The sequence below is a fragment of the Dama dama genome, chromosome X, assembly GCF_033118175.1.
Source record: "Dama dama isolate Ldn47 chromosome X, ASM3311817v1, whole genome shotgun sequence".
NCBI lineage: Eukaryota > Metazoa > Chordata > Mammalia > Artiodactyla > Cervidae > Dama > Dama dama.
In genome coordinates this window covers 18,753,174-18,778,851 of record NC_083714.1, presented here as the reverse complement: position 1 = coordinate 18,778,851, position 25,678 = coordinate 18,753,174, and the positions used below count along the sequence as shown (strand labels likewise).

General features: G+C 33.3%; 1 protein-coding gene and 1 non-coding gene across 3 annotated transcripts in view; both read left to right on the top strand.

Moving 5' to 3' along the window:
- LRCH2 (leucine rich repeats and calponin homology domain containing 2) overlaps positions 1–25,678 on the top strand; it is a 107,394-nt gene that overhangs the window by 68,978 nt on the left and 12,738 nt on the right. Inside the window, exons 11-16 of one of the 2 annotated variants that reach the window (XM_061136379.1) lie at positions 2,435–2,542; positions 8,338–8,403; positions 13,962–14,010; positions 14,089–14,205; positions 22,467–22,511; positions 24,825–24,875. In XM_061136379.1, coding sequence (XP_060992362.1) covers positions 2,435–2,542; positions 8,338–8,403; positions 13,962–14,010; positions 14,089–14,205; positions 22,467–22,511; positions 24,825–24,875 — 436 coding nt within the window. The remainder of the gene's footprint in view (positions 1–2,434; positions 2,543–8,337; positions 8,404–13,961; positions 14,011–14,088; positions 14,206–22,466; positions 22,512–24,824; positions 24,876–25,678) is intronic. The other variant, XM_061136380.1, reaches the window with a different exon arrangement.
- On the top strand, positions 25,210–25,338 carry LOC133053340 (small nucleolar RNA SNORA35). Its single transcript, XR_009692255.1, has one exon. It is a non-coding gene; the product is annotated as a small nucleolar RNA SNORA35 (small nucleolar RNA).

The window sequence follows — 25,678 nt, the reverse complement described above, 5'->3', positions numbered from 1 at the left end:
CAGGATGGCTGCTATCCAAAAGTCTACAAGCAATCAATGCTGGAGAGGGTGTGGAGAAAAGGGAACCCTCTTACACTGTTGGTGGGAATGCAAACTAGTACAGCCGCTATGGAAAACAGTGTGGAGATTTCTTAAAAAACTGGAAATAGAACTGCCATATGACCCAGCAATCCCACTTCTGGGCATACACACTGAGGAAACCAGATCTGAAAGAGACACGTGCACCCCAATGTTCATCGCAGCACTGTTTATAATAGCCAGGACATGGAAGCAACCTAGATGCCCATCAGCAGATGAATGGATAAGGAAGCTGTGGTACATATACACCATGGAATATTACTCAGCCATTAAAAAGAATTCATTTGAACCAGTCCTAATGAGATGGATGAAGCTGGAGCCCCTTATACAGAGTGAAGTAAGCCAGAAAGATAAAGAACATTACAGCATACTGACACATGTATATGGAATTTAGAAAGGTGATAACGATAACCCTATATGCAGAACAGAAAAAGAGACACAGAAATACAGAACAGACTTTTGAACTTTGTGGGAGAATGTGAGGGTGGGATATTTCAGAAGAACAGCATGTATACTATCTATGGTGAAACAGATCACCAGCCCAGGTGGGATGCCCGAGACAAGTGCTCTGGCCTGGTGCACTGGGAAGACCCAGAGGAATCGGGTGGAGAGGGAGGTGGGAGGGGGGATCGGGATTGGGAATACATGTAAATCCATGGCTGATTCATATCAATGTATGACAAAACCCAATGGAAAAAAAAATAATAAAAAAAAAAGTTTCTGTGGAAAAAAAAATAAAATAAGGTGCCATACCAAAAAAAAAAAAAAAATAAGTTGAATGTAGTATATACACTGTTTTTCTCCATAAGTGTAATTATAATGTCCCCATTACTATTATTGAAGAAAATTATACTTTCCCATACATTGCCTCATTTGAGCTATCTAACTGTTCTTTAAAACAGATGGTATTGCTATAATTTGACCAATTAGGAAACTGAGACCTGGAGTTTCAAATGTCTCAAACTGAGGTGTTCTGACTCTTGATTTAATAAACTTTACATTACATGAGACTGGGTATGGTAATTTTAAGGATATTTACTTCTCTGTTTTATTAAAATAATTTACTTTGGATCTTTTATGCATCCTTTGTCTTATGAAATGATAGAAATTGACCTACCACATTTTTTTCAGAAAGGAAAGAGTATTTGTTGAATACCTACCATCTACCAGGATCTGTGCTACATGCTTTCCTATGTTTCTTTCTTAATCTTCACGAAATCCTACAGGGTGGATATTGTCCACATTTTTACAGATAAGGAAGGTGAAGCTGGGAGACTATAAAGTTTCTTGTCTAAAACCACTTAGCTAGTGTCCACTAGAACCTCGGGTGTGAGTCTAGCTCTCTGATCCCCAAGTTTTTCTCTTTTCTCTGTATTGTGCTTCCCTCAAATGACCTCATTGGTAACTTTTTAATAGTCATTAATTAATCATCTCTGGTGCCCCATAAGGAGGTTACAGTGCTTTGTTTTACTCTCTGTGTTTCATTTTTCTCTTACTTTCTCATATTATTGTATGAGGACAGTTGTCTTACCTTGAGAGACTCCAGTAGCATGCAAGATATGGTAAAGATACAGAGTCTTAGGTTTGATACCATTATTTATTTATTTACTTACTTACTTGCCTACTTACCTTTCCATACAGCGTGCATGATCTTAATTTCCCCACTAGGGATTGAATCTGTGTCCTCGTCAGTGAAAATGCAGAGTTTTAACCACTGGACTGCCAGGGAAGTCGCTGACACCATTTTTTAAATGAAATGCCTTTGGCATAAAATTACTAGAGTTTAGAGAACAATTTTAAAATTTCTTTGTTCTCTTTAAATGACAAAAAAGATACATATATTTTAATGAATATTTTTTGCAAATTTGCCAATCTATCTATTTTGCATTTTCACTACTTAAACATTTTACACAGGGATTTTAAAAATCAAAATAAATGAACTGATAAAAGCAGAGTGGTTTGATAAAATGAAAAAATTTCATAACATTTTCTATTTATTTCTAAAGATAGGCCAAATAGAGCTCTGTGGTCCTTATTACACTCAAGATGGAGAATACGCATTGTTAAATTACTATGGCTATTTCACATTTCAGAAATTACAAAATGGTAATGCAGTTTACTTTGTTAGCCATTAATTATATTAATATAACCAGTATGCGACATTTCCTATTGAGTAGAGAGGATAGATATTAATATGTTTGTATATTCCTTTAATATTCTTTATTTCTTATTTTAACATTTTAAATACAAGAACATTTCACGTGCTATTAAAAATAAAAAATGGTTTCTACATCTGAAAGCTGTCATAAAATATCTGCCTTGCTTTTTGGATAATCATGTTTATGTTACCTTTCAGACTTGGGAAAGAACAATTACTTGCTGAGGAAGAGGATGATGGTTTGAAGGAAGTAACTGATTTGAGGAAAATAGCTGTTCAGTTATTGCAGCAAGAGCAGAAGAACAGGTATTTTTTTCAGTAATGAGATTTAAATGGGCAAATTTTATAATCATTAAATCTGATATTTAAAGATTGTCAAATAAACAGTAAACAAGAAGACCATCTACTAAAAGGCAATAGGAAATACTTAGGAAAAAAATATAAAACTACATATATAATTAACAGAATACTTTATACTCATATAGTCATTCTATTTATTGCTTCAATATCTTTTTTATTCCTTTGTGCTAAATAATAATAATTGATATTCATCTTAGCTTACAATAGCATGATATGTTATAAGCATTTTTTCCAAGTACATGTCACAAGTATATAGTGTGCTTTTTATCTGATTTTGAGTTACTCAGGATATGTGTAAACTCCTTAAAATTGAATTATATAATCACTGATTAAATCAGTGTGACAGTTTGAGAGTCACAGGTTCACTTTAGTCTGTGTCTTGGTCAAGGAGCATTTCTCTCTCTGGCTAGGCTTTCTCCAAATGCATGTTATTGGCAATGAGGAGGACCTTGTGTTAATGAGTATAAAATCAGTGCAAGTCCATTTTTTATACAGAGAAGGTTCTGCGTGCTGCTGAGGGTTGGCTGTTATTGCCATCTTCATGTACTAAGAGTGCTACATTTATATTAATAATATCGAAATAATAAAGCAGAACTGAGATTTTTTTTGTTTGTTTTGAGAAAATTAAAAGAATAATTTTGGTGCATTTAATTTGGATAACGAGTATGCTTTTTACATATTCAAAGCGATAAATGTTTATGGATCACAGGACCATGTTTCAGAATGTTTAAAAAAGTATGTTGGCATTTGCTTAAAGATGTTTTGAAAAATAATTACTATTAAAACTTATTCAATGACTGATATGTGGTATTAGGGACCACTATAATAGTTTCTTTTTTTTTTTTCAGAGTATTTGACAAGGTTGATTTTTTATTGCTAAACAAGAGAATGATTGTTTCACAAATAAAACTTTGACCTGTGAGATTTAATTACATCAATTAGTAAAAAGTATATTGCCCTATAATAGTTTTAAAAATAACCACTAAGTATCTCTTTTTGCACTGCTACTACATTTATAGAATTAAAAACCATACTAGAAAACATCTTTATCCCTTCTATATCTAATGTATCCTCATTCCCAATTAACATTTTTTCTTCTGTCATAACTTTCTGTCACGCTTTTCTGTCATCCTTTTTGAAGCTTATCTTCTAATATTTCCTGTGATTCATTTCTAATGGGCCTTTTTAAAAATTGACTACTTATGAGGTTGTATGTGTTTTCCCCCTTGATGGCCCCATTGGTTTAAGAGGTTGGATGAGGCAAGCCACCACCTGCTCTATGTAGCTTAAAAAATAGTTAAGTTTCTACCTCCCCTACTTGGCAGGTGAAAAAATTGCATTTATCATTATGAACAGAGAATATTGATTTTATAAGAACCCACAACAATATGTATTTCCCTCATGTCCAGAATTGCATTTGAGTGTATAATTTTAGAATTTATTATAGCCATATATATCATTTCTATATTTTCAGTTTTCTCCTATTGTTGTATTAGTTTTACATCTATCTCTCTGACTTAAATTACTCTTTCAACCTAAATACATCAAATGATGTTTCATAGGTCTTGCTTTTTGATAGTTTGTAATAAGTACAAAGCAGTACCTAGCTCTGCCTTGTACATAGTAGGTATTCGTTAATACTGTTACTGGTTAATTACTTGAAAATGAGATCAAATTTAAAGCTAGTAGGAACCATTAATTTAGTTATGTTCCCTCTACATAATTTTTGTCATTTTCTAAATTTATGCAAAATTAATTTCTTTCTCTGAACTGTCTCTCCATTCTCCTTTTCAGATGTTAGTGCATATAAATTTATATATTTTGCATATATTTATAAGTGCATATATTTATAAGAGCTTTTTGGATTAATAATCAGTGACATTAATATTATAATAACTATGTTTAACTTTTGAAGGAATTAAAATTTTGTGATATCTGGTCATAAAGTAAGGAGTACATTTTACTTTTAAAATGTGTAGTCTATAGACAATTTAGATCCCTAGCCAATTCTGTTCATGGCTAAACTTAAACTGGGCTCAGAATTTTCTTATGCTGAATCTATTATTTTCTCCATTAAATCATATCATCCTTCCTTCTAAAATATCCTGCTATTGCTTATATTTCTTAGATTTAGATAATTAAAATTGTGGTTTACTGTTACAACACATAAATTTGAGTGAGTCTAAAAGTCAAAAGTAATCTTTTAAAAGAATATATTCCTTAGAGGATTTGAGTTTTTATACCTTCTCTGGTTGTAGATTTCCCCTTTCACAGTGTATTGTTTTAGATTCTAGCTTTATTAAAGGAAGAATCTGAAATGCTATTTAAAATTGCAAATCAACCAGAAGTTGTAATATTTCTTTTTAAGTTTTAATATAATCATTGCAGTATCTTTGTCTATTTATTGTTAGTCTTGATTTAAAATAATTTATCTGGGATAAGATTATTCTTGTATAGCAAAAAGTACCACTTAGGATTTCTACTTTGACTGTATGCTTACTATTTAGCTGTTCTTTAGCTAGCTATTAGTGGAAAGTAACTGCAGTGTTAACTCTCAGCTAAATCTAAAAGAAGCCAGACATTGTTCTTCAAAATTAGAAGGAATTTAAAAACAGCTTATGTTGAATTCAGTGATGATTTTCTTAGAGCAGCTTTGCCACTTTAGTTCACACTATTTTTTTAAAGAGTGTATGTAATTCTTTAATAAGGGTTATACTAGTACTTGGTGGATGAAACAATCCTAGGAAAATAACAAAAGAATATTGCACAGAATTAATAATCAAAAAGGGTGGGAAAAGAGATCACCAAGTAAACCATCAAATAGATAAATCATAAATGTTCAAAGTCTGAAGCCTAGTTATTTAGAAGACTGCCCTTCTTTGTCTAATTGAGATGCATATGTTAAACTACTTTGTATTGACAGTTTATTGTTAAATTTTTTAAAGCTAATCTTTATCCTCTTTCTTAAAAGATTGAATTATGTTTACTTGTATTTGAGTGTATTGAGTGTATTGGTCCCCTTGAGTCAGTGACCTTGTCTATATTAAAATAGCTGTTCCACAAATCGTAATTTTATTTTTACTATAATTTTTGAAGTTAAATAAAAAACTATTATCTTAAAATAATATTGCTCTGTAAATTATTTAACCAATTCTTCAAATTTCCACCAACTCTACTTATGTAGAGTTAATATTAGAGAAGTGGCTACTGCTCTTTCTTATACTGATTTTCTTACTATGTGGCTTATTAAGTAAATGTTTAGCTGGCTTCTTAAAATTTGATTTTCATGCTAAAGAAAAGATTATATGAAGAATTTTGCAATGAATAGCTTCAGTTGAGTGGTTCCCATAGCATATTCATTCCTGTTAGCTTATTCTGTAGTATTTTCTAATACATATTTACTTTTAATAATTATTTGATTTGCTTTTACGTGTATCCTGAGAGTTTTTACTTACTGTGGAAAGATGTACTTCTGAGTACTATATAATATAGCTAAATTTTAAAAAGTAATTGTCAAAAGTTATATTGAAGTATAATTAATTAAGGATCACATAAAGCAAAATCAGATTTTGAGCAGTTCATTATTTTAGTTTTGAATTATAGAAATTATTACATTACTTTTTCATGTGATTTTTTTCTTTTTCTGATCATATGAACTCTTAATTTGAGGAGCATTATGTTAACTTCTAGCTTGTTATAACTAATTAGGTAGTTCTCTCAACCCTTAAAATCTATCCATTCTTTCTTTTCTGCTTGCTTTACTAATGACTTCCCTATCCTCTCCCAAAACATCTTACTTCTTCCATCTTTTGGTTTGGTTGATGTACGTGAAATATGAATACAGACGGAGGCCTTTATGTTATAGAGCATCATTCAGTGAAAAATTCTTCCAGAGGACCAGAGCAGCAGGACGTGCATCAAGGTATCTAGAGTTTGTGGACGCCTTAAGTATTAAGTGGCCAGGTTGATGCAGCTGAATTATATATATACCTTTTTACCTAAAATTCAGTACTGGTACCTGGATTACGGAAGTGTTTTAATAATCTAGAATAGATATTTAGATAAAATAGACATTTATTTTGACTCTGAGTATCACACAGTAAAACATTAAATATCAATGTACACAGTAAAATTTTTCAGAGAATTTTCAAGCATATAAAATATATTTTATCAGTAAGTAGAGCTCAACATTTTTCTTTCTCCTCTAACATGACTCATGCACATCAATAGTCACAACACTAGTGTGTGTAGTTTGGGGAGAATTCCGAATTTACTGCAGTGGAGGGCATTGTAGTTTGATGCCCCCTTCCAAAGGAATAATTCTGACCCTCCCCCTCCCCCAGGATACTTTGCAGTGCTAAAACGGATACATCTCCTTTATAAATCAATTTTTTACTCTTCCAGTTTTATCGAGATATCATTAACATACAGTCTTGTATAAGGTGTTCAGTATAATGATTTGACTTCCATAAATCATGAAATCATTATCATAAACAGTTTAGTGAACATCCGTCATCTCATACACAAAACTAAAGAAACAGAAAAAATATTTTTCCATGTGAAGAGAATTCTTAGGATTCACTTCCTTTTTAAAAAATTACTCTTTAATGATGTATTTTTTCCCGATGTTCTTAGATATTTTATTATCTAAATTCCTCTGCATTTGGGGATTCAATACAAATTTAGTGCCTGTTGACACAAAGAAGAATAAAGGTGTCAGTAATCTAGAAATTACTTGGTGCAAAGCTACACTGCTTTGTGTGTGATACTTGTTTGCCTCTCACTGTAGCTTCCTCCTGTTGAGGCTCTACTAGATCTTAGCTAGTGAGAAAAACTGGGGTAATGGAAATTGGTTTCTTTATGAAACCATCTTTCTGGAATTACCAACTTATATTTATTTCATTATATATTTTAATAGTCAATATGTATCTTTAATTTGAAATTCTCTTCTTCTGTGTATTCTTTTGGTAGTTGACATCTGATTATATTATTTTGAATAAAAGGTAGATATTCTACTCCTTATAAAACTAAACTTTAAAATTGAAAATTAACATTTATGTCCATAGTAAATAGGTAAATAGTAAGAACTCAAATATATTAGTTACTTTTGTTAAAGATAGTTTATTATTCATTGCTTTTGACTTTGAGATCAATACTTAGAATGATATAAAATTATAAATAAATGGTTCTCTCATGTAATGGTTTATCACTTTATTTTTCTTTCTTTTTTTGATTTTCTTCAAATATATTGTTTCATTCTGTTATTAAAAGTTTTATAGACTTGTGGATTTTTTTAAAGAATTGAACTTTAGCACTGGCTTTGCATTTGGAATTAAGGTTTATTATTTGGCAAAATGATTGTTTATTATGTTGACATGGCCCTATCATTTGCTATGCTGGGGAAAAATGAAATCAGTTATGATGATACTTACACAGTCTGCATCTCTTTATCTTCTGTCTCAGCTAAAAGTTAGATATGCACAGGAAAATAACATGGCTGGAAAATATCCAAGCCTCGAAAAAGGGTTTATAAAAGAAAATGCATGGAAGAATTGGTGAGCTTCATTCCTTCATAATAGCCAGTGAGCTTATATGGGCATCTGATCTAAATAATATTTAAATATTGTTTTCTAGCAAAGATCTTCATGGACCAGATGCAGTTTATTATCGACATTTTTATATCATGTATATACACTATCTCTTTAATATATTATGAAATTAATGTGCTGATTTACTTCTAGGATTCTTAATCATTCAACTTATGTCATAAGAAACAAGCCAAAACAAACTATGGAATGTGAAAAGAGGTATAAAAATATCTTAGTTCTTATGGTTAATATTATATAATGAGAGCTGCTCCTTTGACAGTAATGTTCCTAATGTAGGCTTTAATAGAATAATTGATATCAATTTAATATAATGAGATAATTTAAAGAATATGGCTTTTAAATGTTTTTTTAAATGTATTATACAACACAAGTTAAATTGACTTTTGATGTAAACAAATGCAAGAATGCTGATTTAAACTTTTTGTGCTCTCACCTGCATTTTGTTTTGATGACAGAATCATTTATCCATTTGTTGTTGTTCAGTCGCTAAGTCATGTCCTACTCTTTGCAATGCTATGAACTGCAGTACACCAGGCTTTCCTATCCTTCACTATCTTCCTGAGTTTGCTCAGACTCATGTCCATTGTGTTGATGATGCTATCCAACTACCTCATCCTCTCACCTTCTCTTGCTCTCAATATTTATCCATTTAGCAGACATTTATTTTATTACTATTACGGTCAGGAATAATGTGTTTATCATTGATTGTATTTGTTCTCTATGTTATAGTTCACTTTTAAATTTCTTTTTAATTAGGTTTTATTCAGTTCTTGTATATGAAGGCATAGTCTAAATCCAGGTATATGAATTCCAGAGAACTAGAAGACCTTGAAAGTTTCTATTTATTCTTTTTGGTGGTTTGAAAATTTGCACCAAACTCAACTTCTGAGTTATTCCTATGGGAATATAAAAGTCAAAGGCTAGGGTGTGGGTACAAATAACACACAGAGAGAATTAACATTTGTTGAATGGTTGTTGTATGTATACTATTCTTAGTGCTTTAGCTGTATGATCTCATCTAATCCTCATAATAACTTATGAAGTTGTTGCTATTGTATCCCCATTTTATAGGTGAGAAACTGAGGCTCAGAAATTGCCATAGCTATTCAGGGTCACACTGCTAGTAAATGATATAATGAGAATTTAAACCCAGGATGTCTGACCTCAGAACCCCAACTTTTAATATATGGAAACAAGAACAGCTCGCTTTCTCCAGATACATACCTTTCATTGGTGTTTTTTCCAAACTACCTTACAATCCAAACTGGACTTACATTTCCCAAATCTATTTCGTCTCCTGTATAGTGCACCTTGAGTGAATGTGCCACTGTGTGTATAGTCAACTTTGGAATCATTGGAAATTGCTTTCTCTTACACATTCTTCCCAATCCAGTCAGTCACAGAAAACTTTAGCTTCTTAACATTATTTGCATCTTAGCTTCTTAACATTATTTTGCATCTGTCTCAACCTCTCCATTCCTGTTGCAGTTATGATGGCTCAGGCCCTGTCTTTTCTACCTGGACTACTGCAACAGTTTGCAGCCATACCTCATTTCTCAAGTTTGGCCTACCTTTAAATTTGTTTTCTGTGCTAATGGTGTAAGAGTGATGGTTCTAAAGTACAGGCCTGACTATGTGTTTCCAAGTTATTAATCTTCTTTTTCTAACTTTTAGGATAAAGCTTAAGATGTTTGGCTTAACCCACATGATTGAAGTGAGTTTCTGCCTGGCTTGAAAGCCTCAGCCTGTGTACTCTTGCACTGGCACCTTTTACAGCTAGGAACCATAGTACTCCTTCCTTTATTCCAACATGATTTCACATCTCTGTATTCTATGTCCTGGTGTTTCTGCTGGGATTGCCCCTTCTTCTTCTGTTTTTCACTTAGGCTTTTAGAATTCAGTTCAAGCATAAGATAACTTTTTATACCCAAGTCTAGAAACATTCATCTGTCTCAAATTTCATTTGTGTGCATGTGTGTGCTCAGTCACTCAGTCATGTCCAGCTCTTTGTGACCCCATGGATTGTAGCCCACCAGGCTCCTCTGTCCATGGGATTCTCCAGGCAAGAATACTGGAATGGATTGCCATTTCCTCTTCCAGGGAGATCTTCCTGACCCAGGGGTTGAACCCTCATCTCCTATATCTCCTGCATTAAACTGGATTTAACCCACTCTCTCCCTTTGTGAATACTGATTCTTTATCTTACATGTTTTTTGTCCTTGAAATTTCTGTTATTACCTTCCTTCTCAGTTTCTTTCTTTTTTAAATTTATTTTCATTGGAGGCTAATTACTACAATATTGTAGTAGTTTTTGCCATATATTGTCAGTTTCTTTCATTTCTATCTTAAGCTTCCTCACCAGGTTCCTAACATTCTCTTGAGAAAGCCCCAATTACCCAAACTTCAAAATGGTGATATTTAATCTTGGCCTTTTCTTTACAGAACTCTTACTTTCACTCTTCTCATTTTCAGAACAGTCACCTAATTTCTTCTTTAAACACAAAACAAAATTTTAGTTTTTTTTTCTGTTTATAAGAATAATGTAGCTTTATTGTTTAAAAATAGGAAAATTTTATCATAAAGGAAAAAAAAATCATCTAGTATCCTAATCCCCAGAGATGACAAGTCTTAATATTTTGATATTTTCCCCTTTAAACCAGTTTTCTATATATATGCATGAACATTTGCATGTGCATGTGTATTTCTGTGTACATATGTATGTATATACATACACACACACACAGCAGAGTTGTATTGCCTGTTACCTACTCAACAGCTCTGCTAGGATGTATGATACATATGAGACTTAACCTTCCCAAATAGTACTTTTAATCATTCTCTTTGTTCCTCAAAACTTAACTCTTCTTGCATTGTCCCCATTTCAGAAAATGTCAACTCCATCCTTCTATTAATAGTTGCTCAGCTCAAAGACCTCAGAGTCATCTGTAACTTGTCACTTTCTTTCACATCCCATAACTAATCCTTTAGCAAATCCTGTTGACTCTACCTTCAAAATATGCTCAGAATCTGATCATGTCTTACCACCTCCACACCTACCACCCCAGCCCTAGAAATTTCTTACTTCAGTTATAGCAGCCTTCTACTAAGTCTCCTTTCCACCCTTGCTTTTCTCTACTCTGTTTTCAATAAAAAAAAAAAAAGAAGAAGAAGAAGAATCAGATTGGTATTTTTTAAATGTAAGTTACATCATGTCATTCTTCAGAATTTTCTAATGATCTACCATTTCATTCAGAATAAAAACTAGGGTCCTTTAAGGACTTGTGAACCTCTACATTATTTGGCTCCCTACTGCGTTCCTCTTGCCTTGTTCTTCCTGCTTGTTAGTTCTTCTCTAGTTATACTGGCCTCCTTGTTGACTCCCAATACACCAAGTTTCCCACCCCCTCAAGGCTTTTGCCTCGATTGGAATGATTTCTTCTCAGAAAACCTTATGGCTTATCCCCTTGTGTTTATGTTTCTGCTCAACTTTCATTTCTTCAGCAAGATATTCCCTGGACAACTTAGATAAAAGAGCATCCCTACCCCATTCCTTCTTCCCTTTTCGCATACCCTGCTTTACTTTTCTCCACAGAACTTAGTGCTGTCTGACATTGTAAATGTATACTTTTTTACCATCTGACATTCTCAGTACTTGATTGTTTATATCTCAGACTTCTTTATTTGTTCATTGTTTACCTTCACCGCCCCACCACCACTTGGGTGCATTACAGTGTTGTTTTTATCAATTAATAAGAGGAGACTATTTGAAATTTCCAACACTGTGGATTTGTCTTTCTCTTTAAAGTTCTTTCATTTTTCCTTCATATATTCTAAAGCTGTTATTAAATACATAAATGTTTAGGATTATAATGTCCTTTTGGTGGATTTACATCTTTGTCATTATAAAATGACTTTTTAAATATTCCTGGTTAGGGTGGCTTTTTTGTGTGTGGTGTACAGGGTCTTAGTTCCTCAATCAGGGACCAAACCCATGCCCCTTCAAGAGATGCAGACTCTTAACCATTGGACTGCCAGGGAAGTCCCCTGTTTATATTCTTTGCTCTGAGGTATACTTCCCTGATATTATATAGTCACCTCAGCTTTCTTCTAGTTTAGTTTCTTTCTTAGTGTTTACATGATATATCTTTCTTCTTCCTTTTATATTTAACCTATTTGTGTCTTTATGGAGAAAGGCAGTTTCTTGTTGTTAGCATATGGTAGTATCTTCCTTTTCTATCAAATCTGACAATCTGACTTTTAATTACAAAGTTAAGATTTTTAATATTTAATTGAAACTGCTGGTATTAATGGATTTAAGTCTACTGTATTATTAGGTGTTTACTTTTTGTCTTACGCATTATTTTTAGATACCTTTCCTCTTTTTCTCCTGTCTTTTGAATTATATTTTAAAATTCCTATTTATCTCCATTGTGGGCTTATTAGACATAACTAGTTGTTATGTTAGTGATTGTTTTAGGGTTTAAAGTATATTTAATTTATCACAGTCTACCTTTAAGTACTATTATGCCATTATGTATATTGGATAAGAACAAGAGTATACTTCTATTTCTTCCCTCCTGGCCTTTGCAGTATTGTTGCCATACGTTTTACATCTGTGTTAACATATTACATATTACATTATTATTATTCCTGCTTTAAATAGTCAATTGTTTCTTTAAAGAGATTTAAATAATCAGAATAATGTCTTCTATCTTTACCCTTTTAGTTACCATCTCCAGTAGACTTAGTTCCTTTGTGTAGCTCTGTATTTCCATGTATATCATTTTCCTTCTATCTGAAAGAACTATTTTCACATTACTTTTACTGCTGGTCTGCTGATGTTGAATCCTTCAGTTTCTGTAATGTTTAAAAAAATCTTGCCAATTCCTTGGTTGCCCAGTGGTTAGAACTTGGTGCTTTCACTGCTGTGGTGCTGGGTTCAACCCCTGGTCAGGGAACTAAGATCCCATAAGCCATGTGGTGTGGCCAAAAAAAAGTATTTCACTTTAATTTTTGAAAGATATCTTTGCTAGTATAAAATTCTCATGTGATAATTTTGTTTTCTTTTGGTACCTTAAAGAGGTTTTTCCCCTGTCTTCTGGATTGTGCTGTTTCCTGTGAGAACTCTCTTGTCAGTTCACTGAACCTAATGTGTATTTTTTTCTCTGTCTGCTTTTTACATTTTATCTTTATCATTTGTTTTAAATTTAATTGTGATGTATCTTATTGTAGTATTCATTTTTTTTTGCTTGAAGTTCATTGTGCTTCTCAAATTTGTGTATTTACTGTTTTCATGAAATTTGAAAATTTGAAGTCTTTATTTATCTTTATCTTTCCTATCACATAGCATATATTATTTTGGAAATTCAATTATGTTAGGTCACTTGAAGTTTCAAGCAGATCGTCTAAAGTAATTGTATTTTTTTTAGTTTTGGTAATGAATTAATATAATAAATATCTATAATATTTTTTGACTAGATACTACATTTCTTTTGGGTTCAAAAGTCCTTAGAGTAGCTCAGTGCATAGGGTGTTATTAAATAATAAATGCATTTTGATGTTTTTCAAAGGATCATAAGTTATTTGGAATTGAATATGTTTTGTAAAAGTTTTATGTTATTAGTTCAAAGCATAGGCATGGGTAAATTCTTAAGATTTCTGGTAAAAAGAAAAAAACAATAACTTTATAGTGTTAATAATGTATAATAAGAGTAATTCTAAATATTTTAAATATTAAGACATTTTTAATTTTTTAGTGTCTCAGCAGATGAAGTTAATTCACCATTATCACCCCTCATATGGCAGGTAAGAAGAAATTAAATTGCTGTTATATCTAATTTTTTTTTCTCATTTATTTCGTTAAAAGAAATTATCTTGTTACAGCCCTTAGAAAATCAAAAGGATCAAACAGATGAGCAGCAATGGCCAGAATCTCACCCTATAATCTGGCAGAGTGAAGAAAGGAGGCGGAGCAAACAAATTAGAAAAGAATATTTCAAGGTACTTTATTCAATTATAAAATGTACTTTGTAATTATTAGTTTTGATTTTATCCATTTTGTTTTACATTAGTATGACAGAATATAACTCTCTAGTTAAATATAGAAGATGTGTTATTTTATCTTGATTTCCTACATGTATGTGGGATAATTATATGATCCAGTTATTTCCATAAAATTTCAGCAATTCAAAATAATTAAGAGTAGATCAGTGTGAATTGTGATTTGCCAGATACTTTACAAGAAATATGAATGTTTACTACACTGGTTGTTGTAGCAATATGTAATAATGTTTTAAAAGAATTGCCCCAAAAAGGTCTTTCTTTGAGTTTGTTTCAATAAAGAGTTGACAAATTTTCACAATTAGCATTTAACTGTTTCAATGTAAATAAATGCTATTTACATAATTCTAAAAAGCTTCTCCCCCATTTTCTTATTACCTTAATATATTTCTTAGGATGGTGTTTGTCTTGGCTCAATTAAAGGCTCGGGCCATCTGAATTATCTCAAATTTCTAGTTAGCAGAATTTTAATGAAATTTCATTGTGTACACCTTCCTAAACATTGTAATATTTTTTGTCTATTTGTGATTCAGGTCTGCTATATTTGTAGTGACCAGTCATTAGAATTGGAGTACTCTTGAATTTGTTATTGGAATTTCTGATTCAAATGAACAGTGAAAAGAAGTTCCTGCTCTATTCAGCAAATTTTGTTGTCTTTGTGGACTTTTTCTGTTTCCCCAAACCTAATTTGTCTAATAATAAATACATATATAAGTACATAGTTCTTATTTCATGCTGTTATCAGTTTGATGAAAGTGGATCTCTATGCACATTGATCAGTTTTCTTTTTATGGATGTGTAACATATATTTGGAAGTAGTAGTATATGCCCAAAACAAAAATGTTATATGTCTTAGTCTGTGTAAGTTTACATCATCAACAAATAATTACTGGATCCTTTTAATGAGCCTCATGTTACCTGGTCAATATGAGAGATAATGAAGAAATAAAAGACACAGGGAAAAAGGGAAAGACATTCTAGGTAGAACCCTGGTCAATACCCTTTACAAATCTGCAGTTATATTTACATTCTGGCATTTATTAATTTAAAATCCCCTCTTTTTGTTTATGGAACTTGAACAAAGGCACTAAAGGAAATTTGTTAACAGATAAAACTTGATGAATAACTGATGATGTAGTATAAATTTTAATATTTTTAACTAATAAAAGAGATTTGATTTTTATTTGATCTCTTAGTATAGTAAAAGCATACAGATTCTGTTTGTCAAAATACTTATATATGGCAGTTAGTAAGTGCCAGGCACTGTTCTAAGTACTTACTTTACAAATATCAACTCATTTAATCTTTATAACAACCCTATGAGTAAGTACGTTTATTACCATGTTCACTTTATAGATGGGCAAATTAAGGCACAGAGAGGCTAAGTAGTATGCTCCAGGTCACTTAGGGTAATAAACGTCTGAGTTCATTGAATCCAGAGCCTATACTGTGCTGCCTGTTGATCTACTGTGGATAGCCTAATACCAAATGAACACTTTTGTTTTTTTAATTTATTGTAACTCAAGTAAAACTCTCAATAAAAATCTTAATAGAAGCCTCAGTGAACCTTAAAAAATAGTTGTTTGATTTAATTAGAGTAATTTGTTGTTTAATATTTTGTTTTCTATGGCTTAAGTATACCTTCCATAGTGTTACCATTTTATAAGTTGCTAAGGGATCAAATGAGATAATATTTGAAGTGTCCATAATCATCATTCAACAAATGTGAATTTTTACTATAGTTAATAAAGTAGGTGCAAAAATAAGCTTCAACTGGGAAATGTTTTAAGCAGATATGTAGTTCTCCTCAATAGTCAGAAGATGTCAGTGTTAGGACACTGTAAAAAATTGAATGTCAACAATTTTTTCCTAAGATGTTAAAAAACTGTAAAATTGAGATACTACTAAGTGAAGTCAAAAGTGTTATTCAGATTTGCCAATGTTTTCATGATTAAAATATTAAAATAGAAATTCATCAATTTCTGTGAAGTATCTTTCTTTCAAAAAGAAAATATCTTTTAATCACTTATCCCTCAGGAATCAAAAGGCTTACTCATAAGATACAATATTGAACTTAATTTGGATATACAGTTAATGTATACTACTGTAGAGATACATATCAAATTATCACTAAACTCACTCAGTGATGGCTTTGCTTTGTAATGAAACATAGAACTTTTGTGTAACTTTACCCCAGCACATATAAATGACTGAACCACAGTATTTCTTTGTTTGTGTCCCATGGTAAATTATTCATGGTGCTGTTATTTAGGAGATTTATTGAAAATGTGTGTGTGTGTATAAACTCTAGCTCTCTGGTTTCTTAGTTGCTAGGACTGGTTTGGGGAGGTATATTTTTCAGGTAAGTCCCTGAAACAAAATTAAAAAAATGTTTCAACATGATTGGCCAGATGATGTGAGTAAGAAGATAATTTAGGTCAAACTATATGAGTAAGTAGATCATTGTAGGAGAGTTATGTTAACTCTTTTAGACTCTTGGCCACCCTTGTTTAGATTACTATTCTAGTAAATAAAATTTAATGTCATTGTTGCTGAAATAAAATCACTGCATTCCCCAAAGTAAAGGTATTCCAGAAAATACATTACTTTAAAAAAAATCTTAGAGAAATTTATTAGTATATAAACAAAGTATGAATATCTAACCTTTTGTTGATAATGTTCAATGTAAATTAGTTGCTTTCATTTCTTGTAGGAATGACAATAACAAATTTCTAAATGCATTTGATGATTCTTTTCTAAATGAAGTTAAAAACACTAGATAACTGTGCTAAATTAGTTTTAAAGATTATTTGATTTATTTAAATGCCATATATATTTGTCTTCAAATGTATCTCATTACTTTTGTGATAAAGCATTATGACTCTTAGAATACCTATTTAATTTTGTAAATATAGTATGATATTTTAATTAGGCTTAACCTGAAGGAAAATATTTTCGTGTATTTTCTCTGACTGTGTTTAACTGTATAACAGAATAGGGAAGCCAACTGGGCTTGTGAAGTGAGTTGATTTGTTCTGAGTCAGTTTGTGCACAAATACTGTCTTTCCTGTGAAGTTAATATGAGCTTCAGAGATAAACGAACTGATCTTTGTGTTTGTTACATAGGCCTTTATTGCATAGTATTTTAATTCAGAATTAATGAAACTTCAGTTTTTCAAACTAATATTAATTGAGGACAGCTGAGGTGAATTAGTAAGAATTTGAACTTACAGAATATTTTAAATCTATGTATATATTCAGATTTGGGTTTTAGAATCTTTAAATATGTACAGTAATGCAAAACAAGTATCTTTCTAAGTTTTTGTGTATAATGGATATTTTAAATTAGAATAGTAATTGAGTAACAATAATGCAAGTCTCATCGAGTTTTTGACTGCATCATCCTCTCTTTCTTTGCTTTATCAATTATCTGCTTACTATTCTATGTCCTGTCTCTTTACCTTCCATCTTATAAATGTGCTCAGACCTCTACCATTATCCCTGATTCCCTTTTCAGCTGTGGCCTTGTTTCTTTGCTTTCTTCTGGGACCAAACTTGGCTTTTCTAGATCTGCAGTTTTTGATCACTCCTTAACTCACTGTGGTCTTTCCTGGTAGCTCAGCTGGTAAAGAATCCACCTGCAATGCAGAAGACCCCGGTTTGATCCCTGGGTTGGGAAGATCCCCTGGAGAAGGGATAGGCTACCCACTCCAATATTCTTGGACTTCCCTGGTTGCTCAGACGATAAAGAATCTGCCTGCAATGCAGGAAACCTGGGTTCGATCCCTAGGTTGGGAAGATCCCCTAGAGAAGGGAATGGCAACCCACTTCAGTATTCTTGCCTGGAGAATTCCATGGACAGAGGAGCCTGGCAGGCTACAGTCCATGGAGTCCGAAAGAGTCGGACACGACTGAGTGACTTTCATTTCACTTAGTGCAGTGCAGCTTTTACTTCCATTTCTCCATTAAAATAGTTTCACTGCTGCTGCTGCTGCTGCTAAGTCGCTTCAGTCGTGTCCGACCTTGTGCAACCCCATAGACGGCAGCCCACCAGGCTCCCCCTTCCCTGGGATTCTCCAGGCAAGAACACTGGAGTGGGTTGCTATTTCCTTCTCCAATGCATGAAAGTGAAAAGTGAAAGTGAAGTCTCTCAGTCCTGTCCGACTCGTAGCAACCCCATGGACTGCAGCCCATCAGGCTCCTCCGTCCATGGGATCTTCAAGGCAAGAGTACTGGAGTGGGTTGCCATTGCCTTCTCCGAAATAGCCTCACTGGAGTGTAACATACCTACTAACAGCAAACAAAATTCAGTGCAGCATTTCACAGTGATGAGACATCTTTCTTCTCAAAACCCCTTGCTTGGTTTCTTCCTCATTTTCCTTCCCTGATTCTGTTTTTTTTTTTTTTTTTTTTTGATACTCCTGGCTAACTTTTCTTCTGATTTTTCTCCTACTTGCTCTTAGGGTCTCATCCTCTTTCCTTACTCTCTCTGAAGCTCTTATGATTTCAGCTGTCTCATATTCTCCTGGGTCTAAATTTACATCTCGTAACTTTTTTTCACTTGTCTCTGTACCTGTGTTTCTAATTGTTTGGATACCATGTGTTTCAAATTTATCGTGTCTCCCTGTCCCAATCCACCACCATGGAACTTGCTCCTCCTCTCTATTCTTTATTTTAGTTAATAGCAGTATTACCCACCCAGTTTTCTAAGCTCTGTACCTCAGTCCTCCTTGATCTTGCTCTTTCTTTCTCCTCACCTACTTGTTCACCAGAATGCTAACTATACATCTTTCTCCAGTTCATTACCTCTTCTCCATATCTACTGCCCTTGCTTATGTTGGAACCCATATTCTTTCTTTTATGGGCAGTCGTGTTAATAATAACTTCTTAATGGTTCTGCTTTCTCTCGTTTAACAGTTTGTAGAGAAATCCCTGGCTTAAAATTCTTTATTGGCTCCCCATTATCAATAACAAAATTTGGAGTTTTAAAAACCATCATGTCCAAAAGAAAAAAAAAGAAGAAAGCATCACGTCCATCTTTACCTAAGTGCTATTACCTGACACAGTCTCATTAGCAACTCTTTGACTTTTTCCTAGACTGAACTTTTTTTTCTTTGTGCTCTCCTTCTTCTGAGCATGCTCATTTTCTTATTCCTGAAAAATCCCTACTAATCATTTAGGATTTAGGGATGAGAGTATAGCATAGTGGTTAAGAGCCTTGTCCTCAGAAATCAAACCACTTTGGTTCCAGTGCTCACTTAGATATCTTACTAATTGAGTGACTTTGGTAAATTTGGTAAAATTTGGTAAATTACCTAATCTTGCTGAGCTTCTTATTTTTTTTTATCTTCAGATGACTCTATTGGTATCTTCTTTCACAGGATTATTATAACTACTGAATTATTTAATGAATAATGAATTATTTAATGAATAATGTAAAGTGCTTAAAACAGTACTTGCCACAGAGTGTATACTTAATTAGTGTGTGTGTGTGTGTGTGTGTGTGTGTGTGTGTTATTCGCTCAGTCATATCTGACTCTTTGCAACCCCACAGACTATAGCCCGCCAGCCTCCTCTGTCCATCACCAACTCTCGGAGCTTACTCAAACTCATGTCCATCGAGTCAGTGATGCCATCCAACCATCTCATCCTCTGTTGTCCCCTTCTCCTTCTGCCTTCAATCTTTCCCAGCATCAGGGTCTTTAACAATGAGTCAGTTCTTTGCATGAAGTGGCCCAAGTATTGGAGTTTCAGCTTCAGCATCAGTCCTTCCAATGAATATTCAGCACTGATTTCCTTTAGGATTGACTGGTTGGATCTCCTTGCCATTCAGGGGACTCTCAAGAGTCTTCTCCAATACCACAGTTCAAAAACATCAATTCTTCAGTGCTCAGCTTTCTTTATGATCCAACTCTCACATCCATACATGACTACTGGAAAAACCATAGCTTTGACTAAACGGACCTTTGTTGGCAAAGTAATGTCTCTGCTTTTTAGTATGCTGTCTAGGTTGGTCATAGCTTTTCTTCCAAGGAACAAGCATCTTTTAATTTTATGGATGCAGTCACCGTCTGCAGTGATTTTGGAGCCCAAGAAAATAAAGTCTGTCACTGTTTCCATTGTTTCCCCACCTATTTGTCATGAAGTGATGGGGCCAGATGCCATGATCTTAGTTTTCTGAATGTTGAGGTTTAAGCCAACTCTTACACTTTCATCAAGAGACTCTTTAGTTCTTATTCACCTTCTGCCATAAGGGTGGTGTCATCTGCGTATTTGAGGTTATTGATATTTCTCCTGGCAATCTTGATTCCAGCTTGTGCTTCATCCAGCCTGGCATTTTGTATGATGTACTCTGCATATAAGTTAAAAAGCAGGGTGACAATATACAGCCTTGATGTACTCCTTTCCTGATTTGGAACCAGTCTGTTGTTCCATGTCCAGTTCTAACTGTTGCTTCTTGACCTGCATACAGATTTCTGTATGTATTTCTCCAGACTTAATTAGCTTATTATTTACTAAAATGTCATTCTTTTATTTTTGGTTTGTTTTTCTACTAGTCATCTTTTATCAGATATTAATTCTCAATTAAAATATGAAAGGATTCAGCAAAGATCAGGGCTGTTGGGCAAAGGTAGTCACGGTCAGGAATGCAGTCTGTGTCCTCTTCAGTGGGTACTTGCATAAATGCTCATGTTTGAGTTCCTTTTAAGAAAGGCAGTAACTGAAAAGCACGTAAGCATAGAAACTCCAGTTACATGCTTGTAATGCTTGTAGTAACCTTTGTGAAACTCTTCAACAGTGCCTTTAGAGGTGAAATCCTTCAGCAGTAACAAGCTTGGGCAGTTCCCCTGTTTTGACGTCCATGAGTTTCTTCTTCTTCAATAGTGTGACTGATGCTATCTTGGGGTCCTGGTGTTCACTCGCCAAGTGTCACTCTTTTATTGAAGTAGAACAAGTGCCATCAGTAACATCATGCTTAAGGGTGGAAAATAGGTTTATTCACACATGCCAGGTCTGTTTGATGGCTCTCTGGAACACTGGGTTGAAAGTGTATTGAGGCTTTGTCTGGGATTGGCTGCAAAGAACACCTTGGTAGTTACTGATAGTTTTTGTAAGCCACAGGAGAGACAGTAGAGGAATTTAGGTCTTATATTTATAATCCCTGATGCTGTTCATCCTCCAGTTTGTGGTTGAGTTACCAGGTAGGTTATCTGTTTTTCCAAGAGTTATGGAAGATGAGGCTGCATAAGTAAAGGGGGGCATTAAATAGAACCTTGATTGCCAGCAGAGAAATTTGGACATAATTGGAAAGTTAGTTTTTTTTTTTTCAATAGAAGAGTTAGTGTTTTGAAAAAGGTCAATCTACCACTATTTGCAGGAAAATTTCTGTGATCGAGGAATCAGAAGAACTTTAGTGGTTGTTAAAACTGTATTTCCTTGATTATTGATCCTAGTAAAAGCACTTTTTTACATTCCAGCATTTGTGATATTAAGCATATTACCTCTGTTCCTCATATAAAATGGAGATAATAGTATTTACCTCAGAGTTGTTAAGATTAAGTGGGTGGGTCCATAGGTATAACACACTTCAGTCAGTGCCAAGTATATATCAATAGTAAGCACTAGTGTAAGTGTTAGCTATTATCACTATTACTATTATTGTATAGTCAATATATACATGTGATGTAGTATTTCTTAACCTAAAATCAGTAGGTTTCTTAAAAATAAATGACATTTTGAATGAGATTGCAGACTAAGCATGAGGTAATAAAGCCTATTAAACTAATAGTTTAATAGTCGAGAGAATTCAGAAATCTGAGAGACTTTTCAGAAAGAACTGACCTGATGTTTTGTGTATAGTGGATTAAGAAAAAGGAGGATTTAAGACAAAACTCAGCAAACCTGAATGAATGGGAAATAGATTGGTTTAGGAAGTAAATGTTACTTGATATATATACTTAGAACAATGCCTTGCATATAGAAAGTACTATTTGTGTTAACTATTAGTAAGTAGTAGGACTGTTTAAAATGGTTATGAAATTAAACAGTTTAATCTAAAGATATTTACATGCAGTTTATATTTTACATATAATTTAGATAATTTAAAAGTATCAAAATGTGAGTAAACCTCATATATAATTTACTAGTTAGAGAATTCATGTCCAAGGAAAAATAAAGTATATGCTTTAAATATTTTTCAGTATAAATCATCAAGGAAGAGTTCAAGTGGCAATGAAAACAATGAGGTGAGAAAAGAGGGTAATATTAGCAATTATTTAAAACATTTATTTTCATATGTAATTGGCTCAATCAGAGTAAAATATAATCCATCTTGTTATTGATTTAATGCATGGGTTTTCTCCAATAATAAAAAATTATCATGATTAGACTGTTATTAATTTGATTATATAATTTCCACATGTTCCTAGTAGTTTGGTCTTATAATTTTATTAGCATTCATATCAAAACTGTAATTAAAATTCTTGCATATTTTATCTTCTTAAATCAGCATGGTGGTCAATTGAGATTTTTTCCTTTGAAACTTATTAATCTCTTTTCACAACTCTGTATACTATTTTATCATTGAAAATTAGATTTCTACAGTTTGAGCATTACTGTAAATTTTTCTGCCTCATCGTTTTAACTTGTCCAACAGCCTGGCATTTTTGAAATGATACAGTCTCATCACCATAAATACTTAAGTAACTCTATGTATTTTTGTTTGGACAGATTGGTAATTAATTTGGTGTTGAATACTTGGCAAGACTTCTGAAAACTCCTTTAATTTTAAGATATGGAATCACCCAAAAAGTGTGTGTTGTACTATAGGTTAAAGGTTCAGCTTGGATGCTTTCTTTGTTCCTTTTTATGTTTAATCTACTTTGGTCCTGCATGCTTCAATATCTTGAAAAAGGTAATGGCACCCCACTCCAGTTGTCTTGCCTGGAAAATCCCATGGATGGAGGAGCCTGGTAGGCTGCAGTCCATGGGGTCGTGAAGAGTCGGATACGACTGAGCGACTTCACTTTCACTTTTCACTTTCATGCATTGGAGAAAGAAATGGCAACCCACTCCAGTGTTCTTGCCTGGAGAATCCCAGGGACGGGGGAGCCTGGTGGGCTGCTGTCTATGGGGTTGCACAGAGTTGGACACAACTGAAGCGACTTAGCAGCAGCAGCAGCAGCTTCAATATCTAATCAGTTACCAAAACCTACTCTCTTTTTTTTTGGATACAGAAATATTTTGAATACATTCCCCACCTGCATTTCTGCTCTGGCACAAGTCCTTATCATTTCTGGCCTGTACTACTGCAGTAGCATACTTGATCTTCTCCCTTTGTCCAATCCATTTTCCTCTCTGCTGCCAATGATTGTTTCAAAGAACGCAAATATGATCAGGCCATTCCCTTGCTTAGAAACCTCTGTCTCCTCATCACTTAGAAGGTAAATGCAGGATTCTTCTTGATCAAGCTTCAGCTTCCCACATCAGCCTCAATTTACGATTTACCTTCCTTTTACCATACTCTTCAAAATTACAAAACTACAAGGTTTTCTACTAAGCACAGCACAGCACAAGGTTTTCTGCACTCATCTTTACATTTATTGTTTCTGTGCCTTTGTCCTTGTTGTCCTCTCATCTTGGAATATTGTTAAACATCTACTCAGTTTTTTAGTTTCTCAGGACACTTTCCTTTACTTATCAGCACCACCATTTCCCCAAGTGTCCCTTATCTGTGTCTAATAATACGTCATGCATGCTCTATTATTGTACTGAGAAGTTTGTATTGCTTCTGTAAATGAATCTATTTTCCCCCTAGACTGAGAGATGCTTGAGTGGATGATATTTTACTAAGTTTCAATTCCCCCGGCCTAGCACCAGTGTCTGACATATAGTAGACAGTCAGTAATCATTTGTTGATGATGAATGTATACTCTGTGTTGTGTGTATATTCAAGGTTAAATGTTAAGATTTTTGTATTTGTTTAGTAGTAGTCATTGAGAAAAAACATGAACCATTTAGTAGTATTTTATTCAGTTCAATTCTTTGTCATTATTTCTAAGCTTATGTTAGATAAATGTAATTTTCCAGGTAAATGTTATTGTTGGGGTGATGGAATTTTTGCATGCGTCCCTGTGTCTGTCTCACACTGGAACATATTGCTGCCATTTCTTATCAGGAATTAATCTTAAAACGTGGCTATTTTCTAAGAAATATAGAAAGGTTTTTCATTTGTGATATTTAAAGGAAATAAACTTGTAAGAAAATATTTGATGTAAGTAGATACTACTTATAAAACTTTAAATTGCTTATGAATCACCTGGGGATTTTACTGAAATACAGATTCTGATTCAGTAGGTCTTGGGTGGGGCCTGAGATTCTGCATTTCTAACAAGCTCCCAGAGGATGCTGATGCTACTGGTCTACAGACCACACTTTGGCAAGGTGGTGGATAGTATTTTCCAGATCCTTCCTTTAGTAGTTTCAGTTTTCCTTTTACATGTCTGAATCATCATTCATATTTTAATTGCATGTTTCATGTTTTTATTTTTATATTTTAGCAAGACAGTGATAATGCTAATATGTCACCACAATCGCCAGTATCATCTGAGGTACAAGTTCTGTTTTTAAATGTGTTTACATAGGTTTTCTTTGTCTCTTCTCTCTAACCTCATCTTTCTTTTTTAAATGTAGTTTTTTCACCCATATTTAAAAATCCATAGTAGGTTAATTTGTACAAAACTAGCCTACAAAAACTTCTAAGAACACCATATTTTGGTATAAATATTCATAATGAATATCACTTAAATTACTTATTGAAAAATGCCTATAGATCACATGAAATATTTCACTTTATAAATGTTTTATGTTTTATAATTCATCCATATTTTGAAATAAATGACAAGAGTAGCTTTCAGATTTTAAATTTGAAAAAAATACTTCATTCAGCATTGTGCAATGGCCTTTGGTTTTTCTCATAACCAATTAGGTCTGAAAGCAATGCAAGAAAAACTTCCTTTTTCCACGAGAAACATCCCTGTAGTGGGTTGTTCCTATCGACAAGAGGGTACACTTTTCCTAGCATCTTAGACCTAAGGAGGGGGCATGGGGAGAAGGGGTAGATGAAAGTTAAAGAGTTTCTGAGATCTCAACCAAATATTCTTTTGGTTTGAATGATTGACTCTTCTAATTTAGTTAAACCTGTTGCTTTTAATATGTTATGAGATAAATTTTAAAAATTCTAAACAGTAGTTCTTCTACTTCAGATTACTTAGTATTCTAAAAGTGTACTGGCATTAGTAAAGTAAATAGATGATTTTTTATTTATTTGGTGAATTCAGGACTTTGTCTAAATGTTTGAATGATCCAAAATCACAATATAATTTTGGTTAATTAGACAGTATTTCATTTTATA